This window comes from Equus asinus, chromosome 24 (assembly GCF_041296235.1).
Source record: "Equus asinus isolate D_3611 breed Donkey chromosome 24, EquAss-T2T_v2, whole genome shotgun sequence".
Lineage (NCBI taxonomy): Eukaryota > Metazoa > Chordata > Mammalia > Perissodactyla > Equidae > Equus > Equus asinus.
In genome coordinates this window covers 42,315,717-42,333,569 of record NC_091813.1, presented here as the reverse complement: position 1 = coordinate 42,333,569, position 17,853 = coordinate 42,315,717, and the positions used below count along the sequence as shown (strand labels likewise).

Below are 17,853 nucleotides of genomic sequence, written 5' to 3'. Positions count from 1 at the left end.
AACTAGAAGGACCCACAACGAAGAATATACAACTATGTACTGGGGGGCTTTGGGGAGAAAAAGGAAAAAATAAAATCTTTAAAAAAAAAAAAAAAAGCCATAAGTAGATACCACTTCACACCAACTAGGATGCCTATAATAGAAAAAGACAGACAATAACAAGTGTTGACATGGGTGTGGAAGAATTAGAACCCTTATACATTGCTGGTGGGAATGTAAAGTGGTGCAGCCTCATTGGAAAACACTTTGGCAGCTCCTGAAAACATAGTTGCCATATGGCAATTAAACATTAACCATATAACTCATCAGTTCCACTCCTAGGTGTATACCCAAGAAAATTGAAAATATGTATCCACACAAAATGTTATACATGAGTGTTCATAGTAGCATTATTCATGGTAGCCAAAAAGTGGAAAGAACCCAAATGTCCATGAACTGATGAAGGGTAAGCAAAAAAATTGTATGAAGTGTTATTTGACCATAAAAAAGAATGCAGTTATGATACATGCTACAACATGAATGAAACTTGAAAATAAGCTAAGAAAAAAAAACAGGCACAAAAGACCACATATTATATGATTCCATTTATACGAAATGTCTGGAATAGGATAGAGATTAGTGATTTCTAGGAGATGGGGGAGGGAGGAAGGGAGTAACTGTTAATGGGTACTGGTTTCTTTTTGGGAGGATGAAAGTGTTCTGAAGTTAGATGTTGCTGATGGTTGCTCAACTCCAAATATACTAGAAACCACCGAATTGTACACTTTAAAAGGGTGAATTTTATAGTATGTGAATTATATTTCAGTAAAGTGAGGTTTTTTAAATTGAGACTGAAAAATTTAAAAAGGAGTTGTTTAATCAGTCTGAGATTAACCTGCAATTGAAAGTCATTTCTTAAGTGTCAGTTCCACATTTCTTTCAAAGCTTTTCCTATAATTTTATCTTTTTTTGCTGTTTAATGTTTACTGTTTGGTATTTTGACTTTTTTTCTTGAAACAGATTCTTGTTAAAATTTAGGTTGTGCCTTTGTAATGTAGACAGTAGGACCAGGGAAATCAAGACATTCATCCGTCTCTGATTTTTTTTGCCTTGATACCACAAGTAGTCATAATCTGTTCATGGTTTCTCTTACGAGAAAAAAATGTCTGCAAATATCTAGGAAGAGGAAGCAAAATGTAGAAAAAATTGATTTTATATTTTGCTTTATGTTTAGTTATGGCAAAGTAAGTTTAAGAAAAAAGAATATATAAATGAAGCCCTTTCACAACTTCTAAGAAGATATTTAACAACTTTGATCTCTTCGTGTGAGATATTAAATTCTAATGTTGTTCATTTTTAATGACAAATAATTTACCTTTACAGATAGATTTGACCAGTTTTGGGCCATCAATCGGAAACTCATGGAATATCCTGCAGAAGAAAATGGATTTCGTTACATACCTTTTAGAATATATCAGGTAAGAAACAACATTTTTAACAATACCAACTTGTGAAAGCTTCAAACATCTTACTTCTTGAAGCACTCTAGTCAAAACTCTTTTAAGTTTGAATAGTAACTGAAGAATATTTATTTGAGCTTTCCTGATCTCTGTCTTTTGGTGGCAATCAAATCAGAGACGGCACTGAAATATTCGACTTACATAGAGTTGATCCTCACTATTCACAGATTGTGTAGTTGCAGATTCTTTTCCTTCCTAAAATTTATTTGTAACCCCAAAGTTAGTACTCAACAGTACTCTCGTGGACATGTACAGAGAGCTATGACAAATTTAATTTGCCCAATACCCACATTCCTGGTGATGCTGTGCCTTCTTGTTTCTGCTCTCAAACTGTAAACAAGTGACTTTTCCCAGTCTTTTGAGTGCCATGTTTTTCACATTTGTGTGCTTTTTGCTGTTTAAAATGACTCCCAAGCATGGTGCTGACGTGTTGTCCTTACAGAGAAACACACATAAGACAAGCTTATGTACTGATCAGTTGAAGAACATGTTGTGACCAGAGGCCTGCAGTAACCCAACCCTGTATTTCCCCTAGGAACAAGGGTTCAGGATTAGCTACTTCAGTGTTTGCAGTGACTATAAAACGTAACTACTTCACATAAGGAGAATCGACTGTGTTCTTAGAGGTGGTGAATCTTCAGGGTTGTGCAACAAAACAGATAGTAGGCTTTCCTCACAGCACACTTTCATGGGGTAAAGAAATTCCATGTTTCTGACTTATTTGTTGAATGAATGATATTCCAGAAAGCAAGTTGCCTACTATAATGAAAAAGCAGTCGAGAATAGGAATTGGAAGCCTAATATCACAGACATAGATTCTAATCTAACAGGACTTCCATTCAAACTCAGAGAGCTTGTGTCATAACTTTGCTTTTAGCTGTTTTCAGAATCCCGCAGTCTTTACTCATAGTTACTTCTATAGTTATATTTTAATTTTTTATAGAGCCATCAATCACATAACTGTGTTCAAAGAGGAAAAATTATCTAATTGGAAACAATTAAACAAAGAAGAATTCCAATATACTCAAAGAATGAAAAGTATTTTTTAAATAAGGTTACTTTTCATTGATTTCATGAACATAATGGCAAATAGACTATTTTTAGATTATGGATTCATAATATGTACAATAGAAATAAAATGAAAAATGCCTGATGGCCTAAGACCAAATGATCTAATTAGCCACACTCCTCTGCTTTCTTTTTTAATAGGAAAATAAAATTTTAATTCCACAAGTCTTTTTTATTTTATTTTATTTTTTAAAGATTGGCACCTGAGCCAACAACTGTTGCCAATCTTTTTTTTTCTTCTTTTTCTCCCCAAATCCTCCCGATATATAGTTGTATATTTTAGTTGTGGGTCCTTCTAGTTGCGGCATGTGGGATGCTGCCTCAGCATGGCCTGACAAGCAGTACCATGTCCACGCCCAGGATCCAAACCAGTGAAACCCTGGGCTGTCGAATCAGAACACGCAAACTTAACCACTCGGCCACGGGGCCAGCCACCCCACAAGTCTTTATTAAGCACATATATTACACAGTGGGTTTGGAAATACCGTAGCTTATTTATTTATACCTTATCTTATATCATGAGGAATCTGAGGCAATTTACATGAAATAGAAAAGAATTTAAAATCAAAGCCACTGAAAATATAAAATGGAAACTCAGCATGAAATTATGTAAGGTATACATGAGTGAGATTCTCAAATTTATTAAAATTGGCCTGCACATTTGATGCTGAGCTTCCCTGTAGCCAGATCAACGGGAAAAAAATGTGGTCAAATATATGTGAAATAAATGTGATGAAATATAGTTTCATCATAAGATGAAAACCTACAAGGTCATCATGGAAAGCTAAACTTTCTTAAATTGCACAGGAAAGAAATTTCTCATGTAGTGTCATTTAGAGGGATGGAGCAATATCTTTATAAGTTACCCATGGTAAAAATATAATAGTTTCCCTAAAGCTGCTTCCTAAAGTGTCAGTCAGCAATAGCTAAAGACAATGTATCATAAGCCATAGAGCATCCATAGTATAGTAAAGAATTGGATAAAGTAATGAGAAGGCTAAGACTGAACAGGTTTTTAGGTTATTATATGGAAGAATGTCTTTATCAAATCAGAAAGAACATAATTGATGAAGCAAGGCAATTAGGGATTGGGATTAATTAACAGTAAGGATTAACCAACAGAGGAGAAGTTTACAGAGAACTCTTAAGAAAAAGGAGGGGAAAATTGTTTCTGCTTGTAGGGGAAAGCCTCAGCCTTCTCTGTACAGTAAGAAATAAGCCATCTGCTGAGAAGAGGGGTGCGACAGTTTGGAAACTGTTCTGTTTGACAGTGGCAAATAGAACAGTTCCTGTATTTGCATAAAATAATGTGAGAAAGACGGCAGGAAGCCTAGTTGTTTGTATTGAGAGAAGAAATATCTCACATTAAATGAGTCTGTCCTGACTACCTAGGTATTCCCTAAGAGAAATTTTGGGAGTGGTTTTACAAAGTTAGAGTCAGTGGTGGTATGCCTTAGTTATTCCACAGAGAAAAGTGAAAATAGAGCCAGATTTTATGTACTAATAGAATACTTATAGTGAGTAGGAGTCTTCGTGTAGTCTATAAATCTCATAGTGGGAGAGGCTACTTCTTCACCATCACTGACAAAGATATCGGGGATTAAAATATGGATGAAAAACAATAACAGGTTATCACAGAATTTTAGAGTAGTCCTTAAGTTCTCTGAGTGGATTTTGATTTTTTTTTTAAGCAGCAGACCACTTTAGGGCTGAACTTGGAGAGGGAGGTTGGGTGGGAACAGGTGAGGTTGGCTCAAGTCACTTGACTCCTCTCCTCCTTCAGCCAGTAGTTGTGGCATCAAATATTTATGGAAATACTTCAGCACAGTTTGAAAATCACCTCTCCATCTAGGCTTGGACAGGTTCACTTCTTTGCCCACGTTAGCTAGTTCCTGATCTGGCTTGCACTCTGATACGCTGATAGCCTCAACATGATACTGAGATCTTTGAAGGCAAGGTTAGAGCAAAAAATCTGTGTAGTATGTTTCGTACACTCTTAAGTGCTTCATAAGTAGTTATTTAATTGAATCGTAGGGTATTAAAAGCACCAAGGATCACATAATTTTAAAGCTGAAAAAAGACTTTGTAGTTCAAATGATCCAAAACTGAAAAAGCTGTCAGTTTCCTTGATTTTAAATGTATGGTGGTTTAACAGGAATAGTGCTATTGTAGTAGTTGAAGAAAACAAAACACTTTTTAAATGCCCAAAATGATGGGAGAAGAGTAGGCAAGTAGAAAAGAGCTCCCAGGAGGATTGTATAAAAAAGAGTGCATGATAAGTCACAATCACAGTTTTGCCTTATTCACTTAGTAGAAAGTTACTCTGACCTCTTTTTACTGCAGTTTCCTGGTCTGACAATTTGTGACTACATGTAAACCTTACTGAGCTTGGAAGGTTGTAAAATATTTGAGACATAAAGGCTAACGTCCTTGTCCTTGAATAAAAAGTTGTCTTTCCTAGAAAGAACACTGAGCTGGAATGGAGACTGCTAAGGCTCTGTGGGAGGTCTGACACTGACTAGCTGTGTATCCATAGGAGGTTACTCAGCCTTGCTGGGCCTTTGTTTCCTCATCCATAGAATGAAAGGGGTGTGACTGAGTGAATTTATACATCTGGTTGAAGTTGTTCTTTAAAGATGCCATAGTACAGGTTTATATAATCATATCAGTGACATTTATTTTTAAAAGCATTTTAACTTCTGGCTTCAGAGCAAATTTATCATTTTTACAACAAACGTAGTCCTTTCCATTATGGGATTGTTTTGACTCAAGTTCTTTATGGTGCCGTATAACTTTTTATCACTTCTAAAAATGAGATTTATACTTTTCAAGTGGTTCATCTTTTTCATGAAGGCAAGGTAGTTATTTTGTTCATGCTGTGTGTCCTGGGTCTAGAAGGGTGCCTGACATATAGTAAGCATTTGTGAATATTTGTCAATTCATTAAATCATTCATCAGTCATTAATAGTTGATTTGAGGCTATTCTATCATGAGCTTCATAGTAACATACCATAATGCATCCCCAGAGCCTAGCAAAGAATCTTATTTGTGGATTTTAGTTGAATAACGTATACCACAGACATTCCCCAAAGAGGAATTCCAAAACTATTTTGACGTATGTACCTGCCAGCATTTATTTGGGTGGTTAGGTTCTGGCATGTATATTTGTAATATAGTTTATATACATATTGTAAATACTTTTAAGCTCCTATAGGGAAAGTGTGTTATACTGTTATTATTTAATGTAGAGATTATCACTGTCAGAATAATAGTGCAACTGTACAGAGGAGAGGTCTTCCTTTTTGTATTTATCATTCTGTTCTGGGGAAAATTGTCAAATGTATCCATACCTCTTACTGTTGTATCATAACACAGAAGGATTTAGAGAGAGGGGGAAAGAGAAAGAGAGAATGTGTGTGTGAAGAGAAAAAATGGTTTTTGTAAAGTTCTATAATTAGATAGAAAGTGGGAAGCTAGAGAATTCTCAAAATTTGCTTGACAAAACCTGACTGCCAGGTGGGGACTCTGTTAGGGCAGAGCTTGCTGCCTGGTCTTCCTGTGTCGAGAAGTTAGCAGTTTTTCCTCAAATAGGAGACAGAGCCTGAGGATTGGTTGGTTGTCAGTTGACCTACATAGCTTTCCTTTTGGCTTTCCTCTTTCCAATTAGGTTTTTATTTGAATTTGATTAAAACTTTAGAAGTGAGATATGTAAGTGAATATAAAAATTTAGGAGTCTTAGTTGTTGCCAATTGGTCATTTTCTGGAATATTTCCCTATTTTGTACTTTTGAATCTTCATTCATGCCTTGACCAAAGTGAGATGGGCTCTCTCTGCTCTCCATTTTCCTGATTATATGATCTGAAGGTAATACTATATTTCTGTTGCTGACTCCTTTCCAGTTGATTAGTTTGGATGGTTGGATATTCCATTGATTAAGTTTAGTAGCTTTTACTTATGCGGCATTTTGATTGATTTGCACCTTTCATTTCTTTAACACACTAGATATAAATCTCTGAACTTATTTGAGACCTTAAATTAGTAAGTAAATTTAAACAAAACCTGAAAATCCAAGTTTATTAATAAGATAAATGAAAGATATCATTTTTACTAAAATATTTATTTTTCTTTGCAGAATCCTAATAAAATTCCTGTAATTGATGATACTCTTTATAGGCTGACTTTTGTGCAGATTGTTGGAAAACTTTAGTTCTTTTTCACCTGTAGTTCCATTTTCATGGGCTCAAAGTGATTATAATCTAGTGACAGAGTTTTAGTGGTAAAAGTAAAATAGGTCCAAAAGTAGTCTAGAGATCCATTACAGACCAAAATGTGTCATTTGTCATTTACATAACAGTTTAGTTTGGTGTGTGAGTTTCGGGTCTGTGTTCCTGAAATCCAGGTGCTTCATAGGTAGCTAGTGTTCTAGAGATGAGGTTAATGGCAGGAAGTGTTTCAGAAATGTAACTAAAATGTTATTTAGAATAGCACATGTAAACAGATGGTGATTAATGAGAATATCTGTTAAAAAGATTTGTAAAATGACTGAAGTCCTCAGGCATTGGTGTTTAGGTTGTAGAGTGAAAATTAGACACATTATTTCTGTTTTTCAAGAAGTGATGGATTCATAAATGTTATCTTGCCAATATACTTTGTGTAAGAAAAGTTTGTCTCATTCATTCATTCATTCAACAGGTTCATTTATTCACAGGTATTTGCATGCCATGCCTTGTGCTGTGCACAGGGGATACAAATGGTGATTAATATACATCACTCTTTAAAGAGCTTCTGGTCTAATGATAGAAAGAAATCAATCAAAAAAGTACACTAATGATGGAAAATCACAGCTGTGATTGGTGCTGTGAAGGAGAGGAATGCAGTGCAATAAAAGCCTGATTCCTCTAAGGGGTATTTGATGTAGTTTGGGAGGGCAGAGAAGACTTCCTTGATGAAGTGTTACATCTTTTGAGATCTGACAAATGGGTGGAATTAAGGTAGGCACAGAGTTATGAGAAGACCTTTCTAGGCAGAGGGGACATCGTAAGTATGACAGTCTCTTGGTCTTGAGCACAGAGTTGGGGGACCAGGAGGAATAAGGCTACAAAGGTAAGGGTCAGACCCACATTAAGGAGTTTTTTCTGTAGCCTGTAATTTTTTTTTTCTTGCTTCAGGAAGATTAGCCCTTAGCCAACACCTGTGCCAATCTTCCTCTGTTATAAGTGGGTCACCACCACAGCATGGCTGATGAGTGGTGTAGGTCTGTGTCTAGGATCTAAACCCATGAATCCAGGCTGCCAAAGCACAGTGCACTGAACTTAACCACTACACCATGAGGCCAGCCCCTCCATGTGACTTTTAAAATCATTTTGTTCTATTCCCCATAGTGTTCTGTTCAATTATAAGTGGAAACATTAAATTTCTCTTTTAATTTTGGTAGAATTCTCCTTCTTATGTTATTAAATGTTCCCAGTTGAGACCATGATACATCTTTATTATTCAGATTTTATGTTCTGTGTAGATTTTTAAGTTTTCTTCAAATAAGCCCTATGCCTTTCTTTTTATTTCTATGAGTTTTGTAAATTGTTTTTCTTCATTTCCATTTCTAGATATTTATTTATGGCATCAGCCAAAAAAAAAAACCTCTTACCACTCTTTTTATCAGCCATTTCTTTTTCTTGCTTTATTGCATTGCTAGTATGCATTGCCAAGACAGTCTTGAATAATAATGATCTTAGCAGACATTTCTCTTTGGTTTCTGTTGTTGATGTGGTTTTAATATTACATCATTTGGAATGATACATTGTTTTAGTAGATCTAAGTAATTTCCTTCTGGAATTTTTGATTAGAAATGGATGCTAAATTATTTACTAGTTTAATTGTTACTATTTTTGTCCTTTTTTATTTGACGCTTCTATTTTTTCCTTCCTTTAATGTTGACCTCCCCCTTGCTGAAGCTCATAATCATGTCGTTATAAGATACTGTCCATTTTCCTCACTGAGACACTGTTGCTACTTTTCCTCCCCAGAAGATAAAACCTTTAGAATAGTCTCCTTCCCTGGGGCCCTCCAGTCTGCTACTCTACAGAAACCTTTATACCGCTTTTATTTCCTGGCTTCCTAACACCTAGTTTTTGCTAAAATAGTTTAGTACCTCCGATTTTAGGCTATTACTAGATTTTCCCTCGTAAACTCTTTTATTTCAAAGATACTTATTTGGCATTTATATTTCATATCCCAGGTATTCTGTCAATATCCAGGGTATCAGTTCCTGACAGGGCTCTTGGTAGAAGTCTTGCTGTTCCTGGTCTTCTCTTTCTTTTCTTGTCTCAAGGGTGAAAAGGATTCAGTCTCTTTTTCAGCTTTTCCTTGGTTTCTGGGGATCCATATGCTCGCTGGTCCTTAGGCTCATGTCCACCCAGAAAGGAGAACAGTGCAGAGGTTTATAGCTCCGTCCATGTAGGCCCTGGTTTCCCACTGACCCCAGCAGCTGCTTTAGCTCAGAAGAGCTCTGTGTTGGATGGGAGGATAGAGGTGGGAGTAGAAGGGAGAGGGCGAAGCATTAAGCTTCCATGCTCCCCGAATCCCCCCCATGTATAGTTGTTAATATGTTATTTTTCATATAAAGACTTATGTAACAGCAGTCCTTGGGGAAAGGTGTTAATACATAATTCACACCCTAGCTATGGCAGGAGAATGCTAAGACGTACGTTGAGACATCTGTGCTTAAAAATTGCATTTGCGGGGCTGGCCCCATGGCCGAGTGGTTAAATTCGCGCACTCCACTTTGACGGCCCGGGGTCTCACTGGTTTTGATTCTGGGCATGAACATGGCACTGCTCATCAGGCCACGTTGAGGCGGCGTCCCACATGCCACAATTAGAAGCACCCACAACTAAAATATACAACTATCTACTGAGGGGATTCGGGGAGAAAAAGCAGGGGGAAAAAAAAAGATTGGCAACAGTTGTTAGCTCAGGTGCCAATCTTTAAAAAAAAAAAAATTTGTGTCTCATATGTAAAGAAAGACAAGAAAGTATAGAATGGATGCTTGGTTCTTAAAATAACTTCACTTCTGATCGAAGTGAAGATAAGTTATAAAACGATAACTTGTAAGTTGAAGACATATTGAAGTAAATTTCATTTCTTCCCAGAGTATTTTAAACATCAACTAAACAGTTAAGGAGAATTCTTCTTTTGTAAACACAGAGAAGAAGCTGAGCCTCCACAGTGTGTGCTTATATCTTTGTGCTCCTCACGGTGCCTTACACACAATAGATGCTCAATAAATATACAGCCTATATGAACAAACAAAGGAAGTCCTAATCACCCATGAAAATGGAAGTCATTCTGGGCTCATAATAAATTATACTATGTTCATACCATACATTTTTACTATAGAATTCTGGGCTGGATTTTCTGTTAGGACATAGCTATCATTTTGTACTATTGCTCTAACATTGTAGAACAAAACAATATGGGATGTATAATAATAAAAAGTCATCTTATATTTGTATACTTTGTATTTTGTAAAATACCTTCGTACTACCTCATTGTATCTTTACAACACCCTTGTGTAGACAAGACAAATATTATTTCTTTTTTATAAGGTGGAAGTTAATCAGATAAAGCACACTCAGCTAGTGAGCAGTGGAGAAAGGACTCGAGTGCAGATTTGTCTCAAACTAGTGTATACACATGCACATATTATAAAGGAGTATTTTTTTTTGCTAGAAGTAGAATGTTTATTGAGGCTTTTGCAGTTGCATATGAGATTAATGTTTTATGGACATAGGTTGCTTCAGTTAATGAAGACTTCATTGGAGAATTGTGATTTGAATTTTACAGAATTAAAGAAATACAGTCCAGCTTTCTTTTGTGTTTTTTTTGGTTTAGTTTTAATTTAAAATTTCTTTTTTGTGTAATGTATCTCAATACCAACTTTCAAATTGAAATTAATTGGAATCTCAATTATTTAAAATACTGAATTAATGAAGTTCTAGGACAGACAAAGCTAATCTGTAGTGGCAAAAAGTAGTTGCGTCGGGTGCAGGTCTCAGCCAAGTGAGGAGGACGGGGGTGGAGATGGACTAATAAGGGGCAAGAGGGAACTTCAGGGGATGATGGAAATGTCCTCTGTATTGTCAGGGCAGTGGTCCTGAAACTGTAACAAGTTTGTTACAGTTTGAACTATGCATTTAAAATGTGTAAACTATACCTTTAAACAGTTTGTTACAGTTTGAACTATACATTTAAAATGTGTTCATTTTGTTGTGTGTAATTTTGTACCTCAATAAAGTTAAGTTTTAAAATTCAGTAATCAGTTTACAGACTGGGAAGAGTCTGGGAATTTCTTACATGATGGTTGTAGCCAAGGTATAAATTAATCAGCTTAGGCCCCTCCTTCTTGTTAGGTTAGATTCTTCCCATATGCTTAGTTTCTGGGTTTTTGTTTTGTTTTTTCATTGTTGTTGTTTGTTTTTTGTATTTGTTTTTGAGGAAGATTAGCCCCGAGCTAACATCATGCCCGTCTTCCTCTACTTGATATGTGGGATAGCTAACATCGTGCCCATCTTCCTCTACTTGATATGTGGGATGCCTTCCACCGCATAGCTTGATAAGTGGTGCCATGTCGGCACCCAGGGTCTGAACGGGTGAACCCCGGGCCGCCGAAGCAAAGAGCTCAAACTTAATTGCTGCGCCACCAGGCTGGCCCCTGTTGTTGTTTGTTTTTACTTAACCTTTAAAAAAATTCTTCACTGCCTGGTTTGAGTTGATTCCTTATCCCCTTCCCCCACTGAAAATTGTAACGAATCCCTTTCTTTTCTAATTTTACTTGAGAGGATTTTGTATTTCAGTCATCAATTTGTAGTCATACTTGACATTAATCATAATGTTACATGTTATGTGTTAGTTATCAGACAAGCCTGTCTTAATTGTCTTGTATGGCTAACATCTAGAATCTTAAGCACTTTCAGAGCCTCAAGGTACTGATCAGGAATTGGAGAGGTTATTGTAGATAGCAGTAAATGACTAGAATGACATACTGTTAAGGTGTGAGCTTAAAGATTTCTGAAAAAGATACTTGACATTAGAACAGAGAATTGCCATGTAACTTTAAATGTAAAATCCTGTATGAAATTTACCCAAATATTCTAATATGGTTTTTTTCCTTAGGTATAATTCGCATGCCAGAGAATACCCCCCCTTTTTTTTTATTGCTTTTTCTCCCTAAATCCCCCCAATACACAGTTGTATATCTTAGTTGTGGGTCCTTCTAGTTGTGGTATGTGGGACGCCACCTCAACATGGCTTGATGAGCGGTGCCATGTCCTCGCCCAGGATCTGAACCGGCGAAATCCTGGAAGCGGAGTGCTCAAACTTAACCACTCAGCCATGGGGCAGGCCCCGATAATACCCCTTTAAAGTGCATAATTTTAGTTCATTCAGAGTTGTGCAACCATCGCCACTATCTAATTTTAGAAAATTTTTATCATCTCAAAAATAAATCCCATACCCATTAACCCTGTTTCCTCCTCTCCCTGGGCTCTGACAACTACGAATCTGCTTTCTGTCTCTTTGGACATGCTATTATGGACATATAAAGGTAATCATGTAACATGTGTCCTTTTGTGTCTGCCTTATTCCATGTAGCATAATATTTTCAAGGTTCATCCATCTTGTAACATGCATCTTATTCTTTTTTTATGACTGAATAACATTCCATTGTATGATATACCACATTTTGTTTATCCATTCATCACTTGATGAATATTTGGGTGGTTTCCACTTTTGGGCTGTTAGGAATAATGCTCCTATGAACATTCATGTCCAAATTTTGGGGTGGACATATGTTTTCAGTTCTCCTGAGCGTATACCTAGGAGTAGAACTAGTAGTTCCTATGGTAACTCTGTTTAGTCTTATGAGGAGCTGCAAACTGTTTTCCAAATTGGCCACACCACCAGCAATGTATGAGTGCTTCACTTTCTCCATATCCCTGCCAACACTTGTGATTGTACATCTTTTTGATTATAGCCATCCTACGTGCTTAGGAAGGGGTGATTTTGATTTGCATTTCCCTAGTGACAAATGATGTCAAGCATCTTTTCATGTGCTTACTGGCCATTTGTATATCTTCTTAGGAGAAATGTCTCTAAATCCTTTGCTCATTTTTAAATTGGGTTGTCTCTTCCCTTGTTAAATTGTAAGAGTTTTTAATATATTCTGAATACTAGACCCTTAGTACATAGATGCTTTACAAATGTTTTCTTCCTTTGTGTGGGCTTCTTTTTACTTTCTTGGTATGCTGTCCTTGGAAGCAGAAAAGTTTTAATTTCGATGAAGTCCAGCTCATTTTTTCTTTGGTTGCTTATGCATTTATGTTGTCACATCTAAGAAACCATTCCCTAATAAAAAGGTGATGAAGATTTTCTCCTATGTTTTCTTCTAAAGTTTTATAGTTTTGGTTCTTTAATTTAGATCTTTGATCCATTTTGAGTTAATTTTTGTATATGGCACAAGGTAGGGGGTCCAGCTTCGTTCTTTCTATGAGGATATTCCAGTTCTCCCAACATGATTTGTTGAAGACTTCTCTTTCCCTCCCTGGATTGTCTTGGCACACTTGTTGAAAATAATTGTCCACAAAGTTGTCCCATTCACAACAACATGGATAGACCTTGAGGGTATTTTGTTGAGTGAAATAAGTCAGACAGAGAAAGACGAACTCTCTATGACTCCACTCATAGGTGGTAGTTAACATATAGACAAAGAGCACTGATTGGTGGTTGCCAGGGGAAAGGGGAGGTGGGGGGAGGGCACTAGGGGTGAAGTGGTGTACCTACAACATGACTAATAATGATGTACAACTGTAATTTCACAAGGTTGTTAACTATCATAATCTTAATAAAAAAAAAAATTGTCCACAAACGTACTGGTTTATATCCAGAAACTCAGTTCTGCTCCACTGATAATCTGTCTTTATGTCATTACCACACTGTCTTGAATTCTGTAGCTTTGTAGTAATTTTTGAAAGTGAGAAGTGTCTTCATCTTTGCTCTTTTTTTCAAAATTATTTTTGGCTATTCTGGATCTTTTGCATTTCCATGTGAATTCTAGGGTCACTTTCTGCACAACAGCCAGCTGGGATTTGAGGGCACTGTGTTGCGTGTGTAGGTTCATTTGTGGAGAATGGCCGTCTCGGCAGACGGTGTTAAGTCTTCCCAGCCGTGAACACAGGATTTCTTCCCATTCATTTAAGTCTGCAGTTTGTTTCAACAATGTTTTGTAGTTTTCAGTGTACAAATCTCACACTTCTTTGTTAAATTTATTCCTATATATTTTTCCTTTTTGATCCAGTTGTTTTTATTACCATTTTCGGATTGTTCATTGCTACTGTGTGTAGATAATACTGATTTTTTTAATGTTGATTTGTATCCTGCAGCCTCTTTGAACTTGTTTATTACCTCTAATAGTTTGTTTGCTGATTCCTTAGAATTTTCTATATAGGAGATCATGTCACTACAAATAGAGATAGTTTTACTTCTACCTTTCAAATTTGAATGCTTTTTATTTCTGTTTCTTGGCTAATTTCCCTGACTAGAACCCCCAGTACAGTGTCAAAATAGAAAGGGCAAAAGCAGACATCCTTGTCTTATTCCTCGTCTTAGAGGGGGAGAGCTTACAGTCTTTCACTATTAAGTATGATGTTTAAGTATTTAAAGTATAAATACCCTTTATAAGATTGAGTTCCCTACTATTCATGTTTTGTTGAGTATTTTTTTCATTAAAGGGTCTTGGATTTCTTGTGTCAAGTGCATTTTCTGTGTCTATTCAGGCGATTATCTGAGTTTTTTCCTTTTATTCTATTAATATATTGCATTGGTTGAATTTTTTGTTGAACCAACCTTGGATTCCTGGGATAGATCTTATTTGGTCATAATATATAACACATGTAGCTGGATTTGGTTTGCGAAGTTTCTGTTGAAGATTTTTGTCTATATTCATAAGGATTATTGGTCTCTAATATTCTTATCTTGTGATGTCTTTGTCTGGTTTTGATATCAGGATAATACTGGCCTCATAAAATGAGTTGGGAAGTGTTCCCTCTTCTAGTTTTTGGAAGAATTTGTGAAAGATTGGTGTTAAATCTTTAAATAATTGGTAGAATTCACCCATGAAGTCATCTGGTCCTGGGTGTTTCTTTATGGGAAGTTTTTAAAATTACAAATTCAATCTCCTATGTTCAAAATTTTGACAGTTTTTGCCAGTGTTCTCATTGCTTTTATGGAGGAGAGGATATTTGAGGTCCTTATTCCACTATTACTGATGACATCACACTTCTAATGATTCTTAACTTTCAAAGTTCGATAGGTGGATTTTTGTAGAAACTTGGGCAAGAGAAGAAAGATTGAGGTGTTTTCTGAGGTTTTTGTTTTGTTTTGTTTTGTTTTTAAATCTGTTCTTTCTAATTACTTTTAAATACAAAAATTTTAACTCAGTGTATTGCTTAAGAGTGTGAATATTGTATAAATGTAGATGATTACTTATTTGCAAAAGTTGTATATTCTTGACTACAGTCACGTACCACATAATGATGTTTTGGTCAACAATGGACTGCATGTATGACGGTAGTCCATAATATTGGTACCATATAGCCTAGGTGCGTAGTAGGCTGTAACACCTAGGTTTGTGTAAGTACAATCACGTAACAACACATTTTCTCAGAACCTATCCCCTTCATTAAGTGATGTGTAACTGTATTTTGGAGTTTTTTCCCCAAATGGGTTCGTTCTCTGATAAAGAACTTTGAAAAATTTGAAGAATTGAATCTGTAACATTCATTAATATAGCAAGTGGTTAAGATGGAGAAGTTTTCATTTAGGCAATTTTAAGTTTATATCCCAACTAGCTGTATGATTTGGGGCATTTATCTTACATTTCTGGACTCTAATTTTATCATCTGTAAAATAGGGATAATATTTCATAGGGTTTTGTGAAGACTCAATGTTAATATTTTTAATACAGTGTTGTGTCTGGTGTATTGTAAATAATTTGCATATTATTTGCTGTTATTCTTAGATGTTATTGACTTAAATCATTACAGTTCTGCTGTGAATTATTTTATCAGCAATGATGGTGGCTTGCCATGCCTGCTGTATTCTTTTATTTTTATGACTAGTGGAACATATCTGACAAATAGCTCACTCCATTTATCAGTGTATTTCTGGTCTTAGCATAGTCTTCTCTCTGAGGCTCTATCTGGTCCCAAAAATCTTATTTCTGATCACTACCAAACACTAGCATAACTTGCTCTTTCTGTTTCAGTTTCCTATTTCTTTACCCCTTTCCTTCAAGTTCCTAGACTAAATACCTTGGAACCAGTTCGATCAGTTTCTTAGACTAGTAGGTTATAATGTACCAGAACTATTAACATTTATCCCCTTCTTGCCATTTGCACTTTTAGTACCTGATAGTTTGATTTTTGTAAAACATAGCTGGACTCCAACCACATAACATCATGTGTTCCCCAAAACATGCTTGCTGTTTTATTTTCTTACTCTGCTCACTCCTGTTAGAAATAGCCCCTACTCCCGGAACGTTTCTAAACTCATCTCAGATGTCACTTCCATCAAGAAGTCTTTCTTGACTTCTCCATATGTACCCTCGGCCCTTCATGCTGTGTAGAAATTATGTCTTTTTTTCTCTGAACTTTGTTTTAAAACATTCCCTTCTAACTTTTATCATGGCAAACGTAATTATAGAACATTAGAGCTGGAGGAAGCCTTAGGAACTACCTAATTCAACTCCCTAATTTTAGAATAGGACAACTTGTGCAAAACTCTTCCCCATTTTTCAATTGGATATTTGATGGGAAAGGCAGAAGTAGAACTTGGGTCTTGGATTTCCAGCCTAGTTCTTTTTCTACACGCAGCATTGTAATGTAATATACACATTTCTTAAACCATTTTGCGGTATTTCACCATGGATCTGTTGAAGTCTGTGTGGTTTCTCTGTAAGCAGTAACCTATGAATTCCTGAGGACAAGGAATTGTTTCATTTCTCTCTGTATCTTTATAGATGTTTCTCAGAGACTATTTCTTACTAGAATCAATGAATGAATAATAGTTTGCTAGTTTGCTTTAGTATTAATATTCTTAATGTAAAACTCGAATGATTTATACACCTTTTAAAAGAAATTGATAAAGTGAGGCCTGCAGGGGGCAGCCCAACACAGCAAGTTCTGATTGCCCTTGCTGAAAGCTGCTCTCTATCATTTTAGACTTACGTGGATTTTTGAAAAATGAAAGCAACTGTTAGAAGCTTATTTGGCGGTATATTTTAAAACAATTGTCATGTATAGGAACGAGAACTTTTTGATGTAGATGACTTGCTGTTTTGTTTTTAAAGCGTTAGATGAGAGCAAATGGTGTTTATTGGAGCTTTTTAAAATTTTGCTTTATTTATTAATTTCAAAATAACACAGATAAGCTGATGGCAAGTGTCCCTAATTTATTGCAAGAGAAATTAAAATATGCAAACTGCTTATTATCCCGAACTACTAAAGTTATTATTAAATGAAGTTAACCTTTTCTCATTACTAATTTGTTACACTAAGCTAAGCTAGGTCATTGTTTCATTTAATATTTTCAAGATTAAAAAATATTGCTGATTATTAAAGTAACCTATAAACAAATAATAGCTAACATTTATTGAGTACTTCATTGTGTGCCAGATACTACTTTAAATATTTTATATGTATTAATTCATCTAATCCTCACTCAGGTCCTCTAGGATGTGCTGGCACGGTCCTCGTTGTATAGATGAGGTAATTGAGATGAAGATTGGTTATTGAAACTTACCTATGGTCACTCAGCTTAGTAAGTGGAAGAGCTGGGATTTGAACCCAGGCAGTCTGGCGCCAGAGCCCACACTGTTCATCACTATTCCCTTTGATATATTGTTAATTTCATTACTTTTATTTTCTTACTCCTTTCTATCATAACTTTCCATTTGAGATTATTTTCCAGTTTTTACACACATCAGGCTTCTTATTACACCACCCTTTCTGTTGCTTCCTGCTTTCAGGCCTTTTATTCTTCTAGTAGAAAAAATGCATGGCAGAAAGTAAAAACATAACATCCTCCCTTGAGTGCGAAGAGATTGAAACAGATAGCTAAAATTGTGCGGTTTTCTTTTTCTTTTATTTACAGAATGTTCTTTTTCCAATTAGCAATTAAGCAATTAAGACATGAGTTTTCAAATTTAGGAATAGAATGAACTTTACTCCCTATG

The 17,853-nt window shown here is 35.8% G+C and overlaps 1 protein-coding gene across 7 annotated transcripts in view; it reads left to right on the top strand.

Annotated features, from left to right (window-relative positions):
- ATG5 (autophagy related 5) overlaps window positions 1-17,853 on the top strand; it is a 122,046-nt gene that overhangs the window by 66,102 nt on the left and 38,091 nt on the right. For all 7 annotated transcript variants that reach the window (XM_014860819.3, XM_070496703.1, XM_070496704.1 and 4 more), the window contains one exon: window positions 1,363-1,457. In XM_014860819.3, the coding sequence (XP_014716305.1) occupies window positions 1,363-1,457 (95 nt within the window). The remainder of the gene's footprint in view (window positions 1-1,362; window positions 1,458-17,853) is intronic.